General features: G+C 40.3%; 1 protein-coding gene across 1 annotated transcript in view; it reads right to left on the reverse strand.

Annotated features, from left to right (window-relative positions):
- Positions 1 to 19,418, reverse strand: part of stab2 (stabilin 2) — a gene marked incomplete at both ends in the record, with an annotated part of 190,280 nt that overhangs the window by 16,137 nt on the left and 154,725 nt on the right. The window contains 6 exons of the mRNA XM_079263431.1: positions 1,288 to 1,411; positions 1,718 to 1,864; positions 1,933 to 2,022; positions 2,397 to 2,573; positions 6,088 to 6,159; positions 6,254 to 6,382. Of these exons, the coding sequence (XP_079119557.1) occupies positions 1,288 to 1,411; positions 1,718 to 1,864; positions 1,933 to 2,022; positions 2,397 to 2,573; positions 6,088 to 6,159; positions 6,254 to 6,382 (739 nt within the window). The remainder of the gene's footprint in view (positions 1 to 1,287; positions 1,412 to 1,717; positions 1,865 to 1,932; positions 2,023 to 2,396; positions 2,574 to 6,087; positions 6,160 to 6,253; positions 6,383 to 19,418) is intronic.

Raw genomic sequence — 19,418 nt, forward strand, 5'->3', positions numbered from 1 at the left:
GGAACCTGGAGACTCGACCACCAGGTCTGGAACCTGGAGACTCGGCCACCAGGTCTGGAACCTGGAGACTCGGCCACCAGGTCTGGAACCTGGAGACTCGGCCACCAGATCTGGACCCTGGAGACTCGGCCACCAGGTCTGGAACCTGGAGACTCGACCACCAGGTCTGGAACCTGGAGACTCGGCCACCAGATCTGGAACCTGGAGACTCGGCCACCAGATCTGGAACCTGGAGACTCGGCCACCAGATCTGGAACCTGGAGACTCGGCCACCAGGTCTGGAACCTGGAGACTCGGCCACCAGGTCTGGAACCTGGAGACTCGGCCACCAGATCTGGACCCTGGAGACTCGGCCACCAGATCTGGACCCTGGAGACTCGGCCACCAGGTCTGGACCCTGGAGACTCGGCCACCAGATCTGGAACCTGGAGACTCGGCCACCAGGTCTGGAACCTGGAGACTCGACCACCAGATCTGGAACCTGGAGACTCGGCCACCAGGTCTGGAACCTGGAGACTCGGCCACCAGGTCTGGAACCTGGAGACTCGGCCACCAGGTCTGGAACCTGGAAACCCCAGACCAGAGTCCAGACCAGAGACCAGACCTAAGACCAGACCAGAGTCCAGACCAGAGACCAGACCTAAGACCAGACCAGAGTCCAGACCAGAGACCAGACCAGAGTCCAGACCAGAGACCAGACCTAAGACCAGACCAGAGTCCAGACCAGAGACCAGACCTAAGACCAGACCAGAGTCCAGACCTAAGACCAGACCAGAGTCCAGACCAGAGTCCAGACCAGAGACCAGACCTAAGACCAGACCAGAGTCCAGACCAGAGACCAGACCTAAGACCAGACCAGACCTAAGACCAGACCAGAGTCTAGAACAGAGACCAGACCAGAAGTAGCGTTTAGCCGTCAACCAGTGGAACAAACTGAGAGGAAACTTTCCCCACATGGAGAAACTTTTAAATCCGAAGATTTTCTCTTTCATGCACTTTTTGCTTTGCTTTTAATAATTTTAATATAATTCATATTTTTGTGATTTGCTATTTGTTTAGTCTTTTATGCTTTTTTTACGGTATCTGTAATGTCTGACAGATGTTTGTCACATTGCTGTACACATCAACCTGCTCCGCCTTCCAGACGAGGCTCTTTTCAGCTTCTCGGTGGAAACAGCTCCGTTTGACCCCACCAGCAGATTTCTTTGTTTGATGAAAGATGGAGAACTTTTAGCTTTGTTTTGGTTTCAGTTTCCACACATGAACAGCATGTTTCTGATTTCTCACCCAGACAGTGAAGTCCGTAGAAACCGTGACAACACCTGGACTTCCAGAAGTTGTAGCTGCAGATGAGCCGACAGCCAGTGTTTTGACTGACGTGCACTCTGGGAAGGTCGCACTTCTGAACCTCCTGGACACAAACGATACGAAGGATCAGAAAGGTTCCTCCTTCAGCCTGAAACCATCACCATGACGGTCTGCAGATGTGATCCAGACCTTCCGCTTGAATCCGTCGGGACAGCGAGTTCCAGATGTCGTGCATGGTTTGCAGCTCATCTACCAATGAAGAAGAAGTAGAGAGCGTTTCAGACCAGTCAGAACCAGTTTGATTCACACTTTGTCCAGGCGGCCACTGGCCATCTTCATGTGTAATACCACTGATGGCCTCTAGGGGCTGCAGGTTCCAATCCGCTCATAAAATCTGTGGTAAACTCACTGGGATGTCAAAGGTCGACTCCTCATCACAGCGTCCTCCGAGGCTGGGTGGAGTCAGAAGGCAGTCGATCCCGTAGGCCATCCCGGATGCAAAGACCAGATGTCTCTGAATGATCCGGCATCTTCCATCATTGATGAAGAGTTCTCCCTAACCAACACAGACCAGTCACACACTGCTGCTCTTCTGCCTCTTATTTCCGGTTCTGATCTACTTACGATGTTGTCCGACCTTCCACAAGAGAAGGAGAGCGGAGAACCCTGCAGAGTCCGAGCCGAGTCCAGGTAGACCAGTTCTTCAGCATAAACCTGACATTAAAGACAGATTCACCTCTTCGTCACTAGGATCCTAGTTTCTACCTCCTGATGAAACCACCAGGCACATCTACCAGCTCTGTGTGAAGAATCTGATGTCTACAGTTTGCTAAAACGTGTCAAAACCAGCATGTGTCACTGTGTCCAAGCAAGTTCACCTAAAACACAGCATAACATGGAAACGTCATCGTGTCCGACATGAAAAGAGCTTTTCCTGCAGTGGAAACCAGATGACAGCAGTTCTATTCAACAAGGGAAGTAATTTGGCCAATGAGCAAAGTAGTCATGGGAACAAAAAGTAATCCTAGAAGCTGAAGTAGATTTTTGTCTTCCTTCTGACATGCATCAGGATCCTGAATGCGTCTCACCTTCTGGCCCTGCAGGATGTGGAACTTCAGGTTCTCCAGCAGCTGTGGTCGGTTGTGTTGGTGGAAGAGGAAGTCCTTCTGCTCCTGAGGCAGCGACGCCATGGCAGCGTCTGAAGGCAGGAAGATGGTCACCGGTTGGTACATTTCATCCTTCAGCAGGTCCATCACACCTGTGTCCTGAAAGCCGCCAAATGAGATGCAGATTATTCCTGGGCGGGATGATCCAGAACCATCCAGAACCATCCAGAATCATCCAGAATCATCCAGAACCTTCCTGAACCATCCAGAACCATCCAGAACCATCCAGAATCATCCAGAATCATCCAGAACCTTCCTGAACCATCCAGAACCATCCAGAACCATCCAGAATCATCCAGAACCTTCCTGAACCATCCAGAACCATCCAGAACCACCCAGAACCATCCAGAATCATCCAGAACCTTCCTGACAAATCGCCTTCAGCCCAATCTTTCTAAAAAGGAACCTCCTGCAGACGGAACCTCCTGCAGACAGAACCTCCTGCAAACGGAACCTCCTGCAGACGGAACCTCCTGCAGACGGAACCTGCTGCAAACGGAACCTCCTGCAGACAGAACCTCCTGCAGACGGAACCTCCTGCAGATGGAACCTCCTGCAGACGGAACCCTACTGCAGACAGAACCTCCTGCAAACGGAACCTCCTGCAGATGGAACCTCCTGCAGACGGAACCTCCTGCAGACGGAACCTCCTGCAGACAGAACCTCCTGCAGACGGAACCTGCTGCAGATGGAACCTCCCGCAGACGGAACCTCCTGCAGACGGAACCTCCTGCGTACGGAACCTCCTGCGTACGGAACCTCCTGCAGATGGAACCTCCTGCAGACAGAATCTCCTGCAGACGGAACCTCCTGCAGACAGAACCTCCTGCAGACAGAACCTCCTGCAAACGGAACCTCCTGCAGACGGAACCTCCTGCAGACGGAACCTGCTGCAAACGGAACCTCCTGCAGACGGAACCTCCTGCAGACAGAACCTCCTGCAGACGGAACCTCCTGCGTACGGAACCTGCTGCAGACGGAACCTCCTGCAGACGGAACCTCCTGCAAACGGAACCTCCTGCAGATGGAACCTCCTGCAGACGGAACCTCCTGCAGACAGAACCTCCTGCAGACGGAACCTGCTGCAGATGGAACCTGCTGCAGATGGAACCTCCCGCAGACAGAACCTCCTGCAGACGGAACCTCCTGCAGACGGAACCTCCTGCAGATGGAACCTCCTGCAGACAGAACCTCCTGCAGACGGAACCCTACTGCAGACGGAACCTGCTGCAGATGGAACCTCCCGCAGACAGAACCTCCTGCAGACGGAACCTCCTGCAGACGGAACCTCCTGCAGACAGAACCTCCTGCAGACGGAACCTCCTGCAGACGGAACCTCCTGCAAACGGAACCTCCTGCAGACGGAACCTCCTGCAGACAGAACCTCCTGCAGACGGAACCTCCTGCAGACGGAACCTCCTGCAAACGGAACCTCCTGCAGATGGAACCTCCTGCAGACGGAACCTCCTGCAGACAGAACCTCCTGCAGACAGAACCTCCTGCAGACGGAACCTCCTGCAGACAGAACCTCCTGCAAACGGAACCTCCTGCAGATGGAACCTCCTGCAGACGGAACCTCTTGCAGACAGAACCTCCTGCAGACGGAACCTCCTGCAGACAGAACCTCCTGCAAACGGAACCTCCTGCAGACGGAACCTCCTGCAGACGGAACCTCTTGCAGACAGAACCTCCTGCAGACGGAACCTCCTGCAGATGGAACCTCCTGCAGACGGAACCTCCTGCAGACAGAATCTCCTGCAGACAGAATCTCCTGCAGACGGAACCTCCTGCAGACAGAAGCTCCTGCAGACGGAACCTCCTGCAGACAGAAGCTCCTGCAGACGGAACCTCCTGCAGATGGAACCTCCTGCAGACAGAACCTCCTGCAGACGGAACCTCCTGCAGATGGAACCTCCTGCAGACGGAACCCTACTGCAGACAGAACCTCCTGCAAACGGAACCTCCTGCAGATGGAACCTCCTGCAGACGGAACCTCCTGCAGACGGAACCTCCTGCAGACAGAACCTCCTGCAGACGGAACCTGCTGCAGATGGAACCTCCCGCAGACGGAACCTCCTGCAGACGGAACCTCCTGCGTACGGAACCTCCTGCAGATGGAACCTCCCGCAGACAGAACCTCCTGCAGACGGAACCTCCTGCAGATGGAACCTCCTGCAGACAGAACCTCCTGCAAACGGAACCTCCTGCAGATGGAACCTCCTGCAGACGGAACCTCTTGCAGACAGAACCTCCTGCAGACGGAACCTCCTGCAGACAGAACCTCCTGCAAACGGAACCTCCTGCAGATGGAACCTCCTGCAGACGGAACCTCTTGCAGACAGAACCTCCTGCAGACGGAACCTCCTGCAGATGGAACCTCCTGCAGACGGAACCTCCTGCAGACAGAATCTCCTGCAGACAGAATCTCCTGCAGACAGAACCTCCTGCAGACGGAACCTCCTGCAGACAGAATCTCCTGCAGACGGAACCTCCTGCAAACGGAACCTCCTGCAGACGGAACCTCCTGCAGACGGAACCTCCTGCAGATGGAACCTCCTGCAGACAGAACCTCCTGCAGACGGAACCTGCTGCAGATGGAACCTCCCGCAGACGGAACCTCCTGCAGACGGAACCTCCTGCGTACGGAACCTCCTGCGTACGGAACCTCCTGCAGATGGAACCTCCTGCAGACAGAACCTCCTGCAGACGGAACCTCCTGCAGACGGAACCTCCTGCAGACGGAACCTCCTGCAGACGGAACCTGCTGCAGATGGAACCTCCCGCAGACGGAACCTCCTGCAGACGGAACCTCCTGCGTACGGAACCTCCTGCAGATGGAACCTCCCGCAGACAGAACCTCCTGCAGACGGAACCTCCTGCAGACGGAACCTCCTGCAGATGGAACCTCCTGCAGACAGAACCTCCTGCAGACGGAACCCTACTGCAGATGGAACCTCCTGCAGACGGAACCTCCTGCAGACGGAACCTCCTGCAGACGGAACCTCCCGCAGACAGAACCTCCCGCAGACGCAGACGGAACCTCCTGCAGACGGAACCTCCTGCAGACGGAACCTGCTGCAGACGGAACCTCCCGCAGACAGAACCTCCCGCAGACGCAGACGGAACCTCCTGCAGACGGAACCTCCTGCAGATGGAACCTCCCGCAGATGGAACCTCCCGCAGACAGAACCTCCTGCAGACGGAACCTCCTGCAGACGGAACCTCCTGCAGATGGAACCTCCTGCAGACAGAACCTCCTGCAGACGGAACCTCCTGCAGACAGAAGCTCCTGCAGACGGAACCTCCTGCAGACAGAACCTCCTGCAGACGGAACCTCCTGCAGACAGAAGCTCCTGCAGACGGAACCTCCTGCAGACGGAACCTCCTGCAGACAGAACCTCCTGCAGACGGAACCTCCTGCAGACGGAACCTCCTGCATACGGAACCTCCTGCAGACGGAACCTCCTGCAGACGGAACCTCCTGCAGACAGAACCTCCTGCATACGGAACCTCCTGCAGACGGAACCTCCTGCAGACTGAACCTCCTGCAGACGGAACCTCCTGCAGACGGGAGATTTGTATGAAGCATTGGGAACATGTGCGGCTACTTTACCTCCAGCAGTTTGTAGAAGGTTTTGTAACCGTGTTGCTCGGCAACATTCGACAGGTTCAGCGTTGTCTGGCCCTGCAGATGGAAAGGAGAAGGTCCAGTTAGAACCAAACTGGTCTGAGATGCAGGTCCCATTCATGACAAGCTGGTGGATCATGGAGGAACTAACAGGAATCAGAAGGATGTTGTCCTCGTTGACGTTAGGAGGAAACAGAATACTGTCAATCTCGTGGATGATCCCGTTCACGCTCACATCATCACTGCCTGTCACGTTCGCCTGGTTGATGAAGATGTTCTCCTGAAAAGCAAACATTCAGTTCATCTGTCAGTTCTGATGGAGACAGACATCTGGAGGCACAAACTACAACTAACTCATGAAAGATATTTCTGAAAGCAGATTCTCCTGAATGTTTTCAGCATTTGTTTATTCAGCCTCCCTAAGGAATCCTGGAAGCCGGTCAGGACCAGAAATCTGGAACCATTTCCAGAACTTAGACACCCCCACAGACCCTGGAAATCCTCTTCTTCCTCCCAGATCTCCACAACTTTATTCAAGGAGCATCAAACATGTACTGCAGATTTCTCTTATAATCTGTTACCATATCACAGATCATCGATGGAAACGTCCGGAAAACCTGATCCGGAACCGGCCTTACCTCTCGCTTTGTAGTCCTGATGTATAAAAACCCAAAAGTCTCATGGAAAGTCACAAAGTCTGAAACCTGAAGGTTGAACAAAGTTTATACAAACTTGAAAAGACTGACTAACTAACTAACTAACGAACTAACTAACGAACTAACTAACAAACTAACTAACTAACTAACTAACTAAAATAGAGTGAATCCCCATAGACTCCCATGTTAAAAAAACTACAAAGCAGAAATAAACATGTTTACAGCAGAAATAAACATGTTTACAGCAGGAATAAACATGTTTACAGCAGGAATAAACATGTTTACGGCAGAAATAAACACGTTTACGGCAGAAATAAACATGTTTACGGCAGAAATAAACACGTTTACAGCAGGAATAAACATGTTTACGGCAGAAATAAACACGTTTACAGCAGAAATAAACATGTTTACAGCAGAAATAAACACGTTTACGGCAGGAATAAACACATTTACGGCAGAAATAAACACGTTTACAGCAGAAATAAACATGTTTACGGCAGAAATAAACATGTTTACGGCAGAAATAAACACATTTACGGCAGAAATAAACACGTTTACAGCAGAAATAAACATGTTTACGGCAGAAATAAACATGTTTACGGCAGAAATAAACACATTTACGGCAGAAATAAACACGTTTACGGCAGAAATAAACACGTTTACAGCAGAAATAAACATGTTTACAGCAGAAATAAACACGTTTACAGCAGAAATAAACACGTTTACAGCAGAAATAAACACGTTTACAGCAGAAATAAACATGTTTACAGCAGAAATAAACACGTTTACAGCTGAAATAAACATGTTTACAGCAGAAATAAACACGTTTACAGCAGAGATAAACACGTTTACGGCAGAAATAAACACGTTTAAAGCAGAAATAAACCGGTTTACAGCTGAAATAAACACGTTTACGGCAGGAATAAACACATTTACGGCAGAAATAAACACGTTTACAGCAGAAATAAACATGTTTACAGCAGAAATAAACATGTTTACGGCAGAAATAAACATGTTTACGGCAGAAATAAACACGTTTACAGCAGAAATAAACATGTTTACAGCAGAAATAAACATGTTTACAGCAGAAATAAACACGTTTACAGCAGAAATAAACATGTTTACAGCAGAAATAAACACGTTTACAGCTGAAATAAACACGTTTACAGCAGAAATAAACACGTTTACAGCAGAAATAAACACGTTTACAGCAGAAATAAACATGTTTACAGCAGAAATAAACACGTTTACGGCCGAAATAAACACGTTTACAGCAGAAATAAACATGTTTACGGCAGAAATAAACACGTTTACAGCTGAAATAAACATGTTTACAGCAGAAATAAACATGTTTACGGCAGAAATAAACACGTTTACAGCAGAAATAAACATGTTTACAGCAGAAATAAACACGTTTACGGCAGGAATAAACACATTAACGGCAGAAATAAACACGTTTACAGCAGAAATAAACATGTTTACGGCAAAAATAAACATGTTTACGGCAGAAATAAACACGTTTACGGCAGAAATAAACATGTTTACGGCAGAAATAAACACGTTTACAGCAGAAATAAACGTTTACAGGAGAAATAAACATGTTTACGGCAGAAATAAACACGTTTACAGCTGAAATAAACATGTTGACAGCAGAAATAAACATGTTTACGGCAGAAATAAACACGTTTACAGCTGAAATAAACATGTTTACAGCAGAAATAAACACGTTTACAGCAGAAATAAACACGTTTACGGCAGAAATAAACACGTTTACAGCAGAAATGAACACATTTACGGCAGAAATAAACACGTTTACAGCAGAAATAAACATGTTTACAGCAGAAATAAACGTGTTTACAGCAGGAATAAACATGTTTACAGCAGAAATAAACATGTTTACAGCTGAAATAAACACGTTTACGGCAGAAATAAACATGTTTACGGCAGAAATAAACACATTTACGGCAGAAATAAACACGTTTACAGCAGAAATAAACATGTTTACGGCAGAAATAAACATGTTTACGGCAGAAATAAACACGTTTACAGCAGAAATAAACATGTTTACGGCAGAAATAAACACGTTTACAGCTGAAATAAGCACGTTTACAGCAGAAATAAACACGTTTACAGCAGAAATAAACATGTTTACAGCAGAAATAAACACGTTTACAGCTGAAATAAACATGTTTACAGCAGAAATAAACACGTTTACAGCAGAAATAAACACGTTTACGGCAGAAATAAACACGTTTACAGCAGAAATAAACAGGTTTACAGCTGAAATAAACACGTTTACGGCAGGAATAAACACATTTACGGCAGAAATAAACACGTTTACAGCAGAAATAAACATGTTTACAGCAGAAATAAACATGTTTACGGCAGAAATAAACATGTTTACGGCAGAAATAAACACATTTACGGCAGAAATAAACACGTTTACAGCAGAAATAAACATGTTTACGGCAGAAATAAACATGTTTACGGCAGAAATAAACACGTTTACAGCAGAAATAAACATGTTTACAGCAGAAATAAACACGTTTACAGCAGAAATAAGCACGTTTACAGCAGAAATAAACACGTTTACAGCAGAAATAAACATGTTTACAGCAGAAATAAACACGTTTAAAGCTGAAATAAACGTGTTTACAGCAGAAATAAACACGTTTACAGCAGAAATAAACAGGTTTACAGCTGAAATAAACACGTTTACGGCAGGAATAAACACATTTACGGCTGAAATAAACACGTTTACAGCAGAAATAAACATGTTTACAGGAGAAATAAACATGTTTACGGCAGAAATAAACATCTTTACGGCCGAAATAAACACGTTTACAGCAGAAATTAACATGTTTACAGCAGAAATAAACATGTTTACGGCAGAAATAAACATGTTTACGGCAGAAATAAACACGTTTACAGCAGAAATAAACATGTTTACAGCAGAAATAAACACGTTTACAGCAGAAATAAGCACGTTTACAGCAGAAATAAACACGTTTACAGCAGAAATAAACATGTTTACAGCAGAAATAAACACGTTTACAGCAGAAATAAACACGTTTACAGCAGAAATAAACACGTTTACAGCAGAAATAAACAGGTTTACAGCTGAAATAAACACGTTTACGGCAGGAATAAACACATTTACGGCAGAAATAAACACGTTTACAGCAGAAATAAACATGTTTACAGCAGAAATAAACATGTTTACGGCAGAAATAAACATCTTTACGGCAGAAATAAACACGTTTACAGCAGAAATAAACATGTTTACAGCAGAAATAAACATGTTTACAGCAGAAATAAACACGTTTACAGCAGAAATAAACACGTTTACAGCAGAAATAAACACGTTTACGGCAGAAATAAACATGTTTACAGCTGAAATAAACATGTTTACGGCAGAAATAAACACATTTACGGCAGAAATAAACACGTTTACAGCAGAAATAAACATGTTTACGGCAGAAATAAACATGTTTACGGCAGAAATAAACACGTTTACAGCAGAAATAAACATGTTTACAGCAGAAATAAACACGTTTACAGCAGAAATAAGCACGTTTACAGCAGAAATAAACACGTTTAAAGCTGAAATAAACGTGTTTACAGCAGAAATAAACACGTTTACAGCAGAAATAAACAGGTTTACAGCTGAAATAAACACGTTTACGGCAGGAATAAACACATTTACGGCTGAAATAAACACGTTTACAGCAGAAATAAACATGTTTACAGCAGAAATAAACATGTTTACGGCAGAAATAAACATCTTTACGGCAGAAATAAACACGTTTACAGCAGAAATAAACATGTTTACAGCAGAAATAAACATGTTTACAGCAGAAATAAACACGTTTACGGCAGAAATAAACACGTTTACAGCAGAAATAAACATGTTTACAGCAGAAATAAACATGTTTACAGCTGAAATAAACATGTTTACAGCAGAAATAAACACGTTTACAGCAGAAATAAACACGTTTACAGCAGAAATAAACATGTTTACAGCAGAAATAAACACATTTACAGCAGAAATAAGCACGTTTACAGCAGAAATAAACACGTTTACAGCAGAAATAAACACGTTTACAGCAGAAATAAACATGTTTACAGCAGAAATAAACACGTTTAAAGCTGAAATAAACGTGTTTACAGCAGAAATAAACACGTTTACAGCAGAAATAAACAGGTTTACAGCTGAAATAAACACGTTTACGGCAGGAATAAACACATTTACGGCTGAAATAAACACGTTTACAGCAGAAATAAACATGTTTACAGCAGAAATAAACATGTTTACGGCAGAAATAAACATCTTTACGGCAGAAATAAACACGTTTACAGCAGAAATAAACATGTTTACAGCAGAAATAAACATGTTTACGGCAGAAATAAACATCTTTACGGCAGAAATAAACACGTTTACAGCAGAAATAAACATGTTTACAGCAGAAATAAACATGTTTACAGCAGAAATAAACACGTTTACAGCAGAAATAAACACGTTTACAGCAGAAATAAACACGTTTACGGCAGAAATAAACATGTTTACGGCAGAAATAAACACATTTACGGCAGAAATAAACACGTTTACAGCAGAAATAAACATGTTTACGGCAGAAATAAACATGTTTACAGCAGAAATAAACACGTTTACAGCAGAAATAAACACGTTTACAGCAGAAATAAACACGTTTACGGCAGGAATAAACATGTTTACGGCAGAAATAAACACATTTACGGCAGAAATAAACACGTTTACAGCAGAAATAAACATGTTTACGGCAGAAATAAACATGTTTACGGCAGAAATAAACACGTTTACAGCAGAAATAAACATGTTTAAAGCTGAAATAAACGTGTTTACAGCAGAAATAAACACGTTTACAGCAGAAATAAACAGGTTTACAGCTGAAATAAACACGTTTACGGCAGGAATAAACACATTTACGGCTGAAATAAACACGTTTACAGCAGAAATAAACATGTTTACAGCAGAAATAAACATGTTTACGGCAGAAATAAACATCTTTACGGCAGAAATAAACACGTTTACAGCAGAAATAAACATGTTTACAGCAGAAATAAACATGTTTACAGCAGAAATAAACACGTTTACAGCAGAAATAAACACGTTTACAGCAGAAATAAACACGTTTACAGCAGAAATAAACATGTTTACAGCTGAAATAAACATGTTTACAGCAGAAATAAACACGTTTACAGCAGAAATAAACACGTTTACAGCAGAAATAAACATGTTTACAGCAGAAATAAACACGTTTACAGCAGAAATAAGCACGTTTACAGCAGAAATAAACACGTTTACAGTAGAAATAAACACGTTTACAGCAGAAATAAACATGTTTACAGCAGAAATAAACACGTTTAAAGCTGAAATAAACGTGTTTACAGCAGAAATAAACACGTTTACAGCAGAAATAAACAGGTTTACAGCTGAAATAAACACGTTTACGGCAGGAATAAACACATTTACGGCTGAAATAAACACGTTTACAGCAGAAATAAACATGTTTACAGCAGAAATAAACATGTTTACGGCAGAAATAAACATCTTTACGGCAGAAATAAACACGTTTACAGCAGAAATAAACATGTTTACAGCAGAAATAAACGTTTACAGCAGAAATAAACACGTTTACAGCAGAAATAAACACGTTTACAGTAGAAATAAACACGTTTACAGCAGAAATAAACATGTTTACAGCTGAAATAAACATGTTTACAGCAGAAATAAACACGTTTACAGCAGAAATAAACATGTTTACAGCAGAAATAAACATGTTTACAGCAGAAATAAACACGTTTACGGCCGAAATAAACATGTTTACGGCAGAAATAAACACGTTTACAGCAGAAATAAACATGTTTACAGCAGAAATAAACACGTTTACAGCAGAAATAAACACGTTTAAAGCTGAAATAAACATGTTTACAGCAGAAATAAACACGATTACAGCAGAAATAAACAGGTTTACAGCTGAAATAAACACGTTTACGGCAGGAATAAACACATTTACGGCAGAAATAAACACGTTTACAGCAGAAATAAACATGTTTACAGCAGAAATAAACATGTTTACGGCAGAAATAAACATCTTTACGGCAGAAATAAACACGTTTACAGCAGAAATAAACATGTTTACAGCAGAAATAAACATGTTTACAGCAGAAATAAACACGTTTACAGCAGAAATAAACACGTTTACAGCAGAAATAAACACGTTTACAGCAGAAATAAACATGTTTACAGCTGAAATAAACATGTTTACAGCAGAAATAAACACGTTTACAGCAGAAATAAACATGTTTACAGCAGAAATAAACATGTTTACAGCAGAAATAAACACGTTTACGGCCGGAATAAACACGTTTACAGCAGAAATAAACATGTTTACAGCAGAAATAAACACGTTTACAGCTGAAATAAACATGTTTACGGCAGAAATAAACACGTTTACGCAGAAATAAACATGTTTACGGCAGAAATAAACATGTTTACAGCAGGAATAAACATGTTTACAGCAGAAATAAACATATTTACAGCTGAAATAAACACGTTTACAGCAGAAATAAACACGTTTACAGCAGAAATAAACACGTTTACAGCAGGAATAAACATGTTTACGGCAGAAATAAACATGTTTACGGCAGAAATAAACACATTTACGGCAGAAATAAACACGTTTACAGCTGAAATAAACATGTTTACAGCAGAAATAAACACGTTCACAGCTGAAATAAACATGTTTACAGCAGAAATAAACACGTTTACAGCTGAAATAAACATGTTTACAGCAGAAATAAACACGTTTACGGCAGAAATAAACATGTTTACAGCAGAAATAAACATGTTTACGGCAGAAATAAACATCTTTACGGCAGAAATAAACACGTTTACAGCAGAAATAAACATGTTTACAGCAGAAATAAACATGTTTACAGCAGAAATAAACACGTTTACAGCAGAAATAAACACGTTTACAGCAGAAATAAACAGGTTTACAGCTGAAATAAACACGTTTACGGCAGGAATAAACACATTTACGGCTGAAATAAACACGTTTACAGCAGAAATAAACATGTTTACAGCAGAAATAAACATGTTTACGGCAGAAATAAACATCTTTACGGCAGAAATAAACACGTTTACAGCAGAAATAAACATGTTTACAGCAGAAATAAACATGTTTACAGCAGAAATAAACACGTTTACAGCAGAAATAAACACGTTTACAGTAGAAATAAACACGTTTACAGCAGAAATAAACATGTTTACAGCTGAAATAAACATGTTTAGAGCAGAAATAAACACGTTTACAGCAGAAATAAACATGTTTACAGCAGAAATAAACATGTTTACAGCAGAAATAAACACGTTTACAGCAGAAATAAGCACGTTTACAGCAGAAATAAACACGTTTACAGCAGAAATAAACACGTTTACAGCAGAAATAAACATGTTTACAGCAGAAATAAACACGTTTAAAGCTGAAATAAACGTGTTTACAGCAGAAATAAACACGTTTACAGCAGAAATAAACAGGTTTACAGCTGAAATAAACACGTTTACGGCAGGAATAAACACATTTACGGCTGAAATAAACACGTTTACAGCAGAAATAAACATGTTTACAGCAGAAATAAACATGTTTACGGCAGAAATAAACATCTTTACGGCAGAAATAAACACGTTTACAGCAGAAATAAACATGTTTACAGCAGAAATAAACATGTTTACGGCAGAAATAAACATCTTTACGGCAGAAATAAACACGTTTACAGCAGAAATAAACATGTTTACAGCAGAAATAAACATGTTTACAGCAGAAATAAACACGTTTACAGCAGAAATAAACACGTTTACAGCAGAAATAAACACGTTTACGGCAGAAATAAACATGTTTACGGCAGAAATAAACACATTTACGGCAGAAATAAACACGTTTACAGCAGAAATAAACATGTTTACGGCAGAAATAAACATGTTTACAGCAGAAATAAACACGTTTACAGCAGAAATAAACACGTTTACAGCAGAAATAAACACGTTTACGGCAGAAATAAACATGTTTACGGCAGAAATAAACACATTTACGGCAGAAATAAACACGTTTACAGCAGAAATAAACATGTTTACGGCAGAAATAAACATGTTTACGGCAGAAATAAACACGTTTACAGCAGAAATAAACATGTTTAAAGCTGAAATAAACGTGTTTACAGCAGAAATAAACACGTTTACAGCAGAAATAAACAGGTTTACAGCTGAAATAAACACGTTTACGGCAGGAATAAACACATTTACGGCTGAAATAAACACGTTTACAGCAGAAATAAACATGTTTACAGCAGAAATAAACATGTTTACGGCAGAAATAAACATCTTTACGGCAGAAATAAACACGTTTACAGCAGAAATAAACATGTTTACAGCAGAAATAAACATGTTTACAGCAGAAATAAACACGTTTACAGCAGAAATAAACACGTTTACAGCAGAAATAAACACGTTTACAGCAGAAATAAACATGTTTACAGCTGAAATAAACATGTTTACAGCAGAAATAAACACGTTTACAGCAGAAATAAACACGTTTACAGCAGAAATAAACATGTTTACAGCAGAAATAAACACGTTTACAGCAGAAATAAGCACGTTTACAGCAGAAATAAACACGTTTACAGTAGAAATAAACACGTTTACAGCAGAAATAAACATGTTTACAGCAGAAATAAACACGTTTAAAGCTGAAATAAACGTGTTTACAGCAGAAATAAACACGTTTACAGCAGAAATAAACAGGTTTACAGCTGAAATAAACACGTTTACGGCAGGAATAAACACATTTACGGCTGAAATAAACACGTTTACAGCAGAAATAAACATGTTTACAGCAGAAATAAACATGTTTACGGCAGAAATAAACATCTTTACGGCAGAAATAAACACGTTTACAGCAGAAATAAACATGTTTACAGCAGAAATAAACGTTTACAGCAGAAATAAACACGTTTACAGCAGAAATAAACACGTTTACAGCAGAAATAAACACGTTTACAGCAGAAATAAACATGTTTACAGCTGAAATAAACATGTTTACAGCAGAAATAAACACGTTTACAGCAGAAATAAACATGTTTACAGCAGAAATAAACATGTTTACAGCAGAAATAAACACGTTTACGGCCGAAATAAACATGTTTACGGCAGAAATAAACACGTTTACAGCAGAAATAAACATGTTTACAGCAGAAATAAACACGTTTACAGCAGAAATAAACACGTTTAAAGCTGAAATAAACATGTTTACAGCAGAAATAAACACGATTACAGCAGAAATAAACAGGTTTACAGCTGAAATAAACACGTTTACGGCAGGAATAAACACATTTACGGCAGAAATAAACACGTTTACAGCAGAAATAAACATGTTTACAGCAGAAATAAACATGTTTACGGCAGAAATAAACATCTTTACGGCAGAAATAAACACGTTTACAGCAGAAATAAACATGTTTACAGCAGAAATAAACATGTTTACAGCAGAAATAAACACGTTTACAGCAGAAATAAACACGTTTACAGCAGAAATAAACACGTTTACAGCAGAAATAAACATGTTTACAGCTGAAATAAACATGTTTACAGCAGAAATAAACACGTTTACAGCAGAAATAAACATGTTTACAGCAGAAATAAACATGTTTACAGCAGAAATAAACACGTTTACGGCCGGAATAAACACGTTTACAGCAGAAATAAACATGTTTACAGCAGAAATAAACACGTTTACAGCTGAAATAAACATGTTTACGGCAGAAATAAACACGTTTACGCAGAAATAAACATGTTTACGGCAGAAATAAACATGTTTACAGCAGGAATAAACATGTTTACAGCAGAAATAAACATATTTACAGCTGAAATAAACACGTTTACAGCAGAAATAAACACGTTTACAGCAGAAATAAACACGTTTACAGCAGGAATAAACATGTTTACGGCAGAAATAAACATGTTTACGGCAGAAATAAACACATTTACGGCAGAAATAAACACGTTTACAGCTGAAATAAACATGTTTACAGCAGAAATAAACACGTTCACAGCTGAAATAAACATGTTTACAGCAGAAATAAACACGTTTACAGCTGAAATAAACATGTTTACAGCAGAAATAAACACGTTTACGGCAGAAATAAACATGTTTACAGCAGAAATAAACATGTTTACGGCAGAAATAAACATCTTTACGGCAGAAATAAACACGTTTACAGCAGAAATAAACATGTTTACAGCAGAAATAAACATGTTTACAGCAGAAATAAACACGTTTACAGCAGAAATAAACACGTTTACAGCAGAAATAAACACGTTTACAGCAGAAATAAACAGGTTTACAGCTGAAATAAACACGTTTACGGCAGGAATAAACACATTTACGGCTGAAATAAACACGTTTACAGCAGAAATAAACATGTTTACAGCAGAAATAAACATGTTTACGGCAGAAATAAACATCTTTACGGCAGAAATAAACACGTTTACAGCAGAAATAAACATGTTTACAGCAGAAATAAACATGTTTACAGCAGAAATAAACACGTTTACAGCAGAAATAAACACGTTTACAGTAGAAATAAACACGTTTACAGCAGAAATAAACATGTTTACAGCTGAAATAAACATGTTTAGAGCAGAAATAAACACGTTTACAGCAGAAATAAACATGTTTACAGCAGAAATAAACATGTTTACAGCAGAAATAAACACGTTTACGGCCGAAATAAACATGTTTACGGCAGAAATAAACACGTTTACAGCAGAAATAAACATGTTTACAGCAGAAATAAACACGTTTACAGCAGAAATAAGCACGTTTACAGCAGAAATAAACACGTTTACAGCAGAAATAAACATGTTTACAGCAGAAATAAACACGTTTAAAGCTGAAATAAACATGTTTACAGCAGAAATAAACACGTTTACAGCAGAAATAAACAGGTTTACAGCTGAAATAAACACGTTTACGGCAGGAATAAACACATTTACGGCAGAAATAAACACGTTTACAGCAGAAATATGTTTACAGCAGAAATAAACATGTTTACGGCAGAAATAAACATCTTTACGGCAGAAATAAACACGTTTACAGCAGAAATAAACATGTTTACAGCAGAAATAAACATGTTTACAGCAGAAATAAACACGTTTACAGCAGAAATAAACACGTTTACAGCAGAAATAAACACGTTTACAGCAGAAATAAACATGTTTACAGCTGAAATAAACATGTTTACAGCAGAAATAAACACGTTTACAGCAGAAATAAACATGTTTACAGCAGAAATAAACATGTTTACAGCAGAAATAAACACGTTTACTGCCGAAATAAACACGTTTACAGCAGAAATAAACATGTTTACAGCAGAAATAAACACGTTTACAGCTGAAATAAACATGTTTACAGCAGAAATAAACACGTTTACGGCAGAAATAAACACGTTTACGGCAGAAATAAACATGTTTACGGCAGAAATAAACATGTTTACAGCAGAAATAAACATGTTTACAGCAGAAATAAACACGTTTACAGCTGAAATAAACATGTTTACAGCAGAAATAAACACGTTCACAGCTGAAATAAACATGTTTACAGCAGAAATAAACACGTTTACAGCTGAAATAAACATGTTTACAGCAGAAATAAACACGTTTACATCTGAAATAAACATGTTTACAGCAGAAATAAACACGTTTACGGCAGAAATAAACACGTTTACGGCAGAAATAAACATGTTTACGGCAGAAATAAACATGTTTACAGCAGGAATAAACACGTTTACAGCAGAAATAAACACGTTTACAGCAGGAATAAACACGTTTACAGCAGAAATAAACACGTTTACAGCTGAAATAAACATGTTTACAGCAGAAATAAACACTTTTACAGCAGAAATAAACATGTTCACAGCAGAAATAAACATGTTTACAGCAGAAATAAACACGTTTACGGCCGAAATAAACACGTTTACAGCAGAAATAAACATGTTTACAGCAGAAATAAACACGTTTACGGCCGAAATAAACACGTTTACAGCAGAAATAAACATGTTTACAGCAGAAATAAACACGTTTACAGCTGAAATAAACATGTTTACAGCAGAAATAAACACGTTTACGGCAGAAATAAACACGTTTACGGCAGAAATAAACATGTTTACAGCAGGAATAAACATGTTTACAGCAGAAATAAACACGTTTACGGCAGGAATAAACATGTTTACGGCAGAAATAAACACATTTACGGCAGAAATAAACACGTTTACAGCTGAAATAAACATGTTTACAGCAGAAATAAACACGTTTACGGCAGGAATAAACATGTTTACGGCAGAAATAAACATGTTTACAGCAGAAATAAACACGTTTACGGCAGGAATAAACATGTTTACGGCAGAAATAAACATGTTTACAGCAGAAATAAACACGTTTACGGCAGGAATAAACATGTTTACGGCAGAAATAAACATGTTTACGGCAGAAATAAACACATTTACGGCTGAAATAAACATGTTTACAGCAGAAATAAACACGTTTACAGCAGAAATAAACATGTT

The sequence above is a fragment of the Telmatherina bonti genome (genome assembly GCF_933228915.1).
Source record: "Telmatherina bonti genome assembly, chromosome: 23".
Taxonomy (NCBI): domain Eukaryota; kingdom Metazoa; phylum Chordata; class Actinopteri; order Atheriniformes; family Telmatherinidae; genus Telmatherina; species Telmatherina bonti.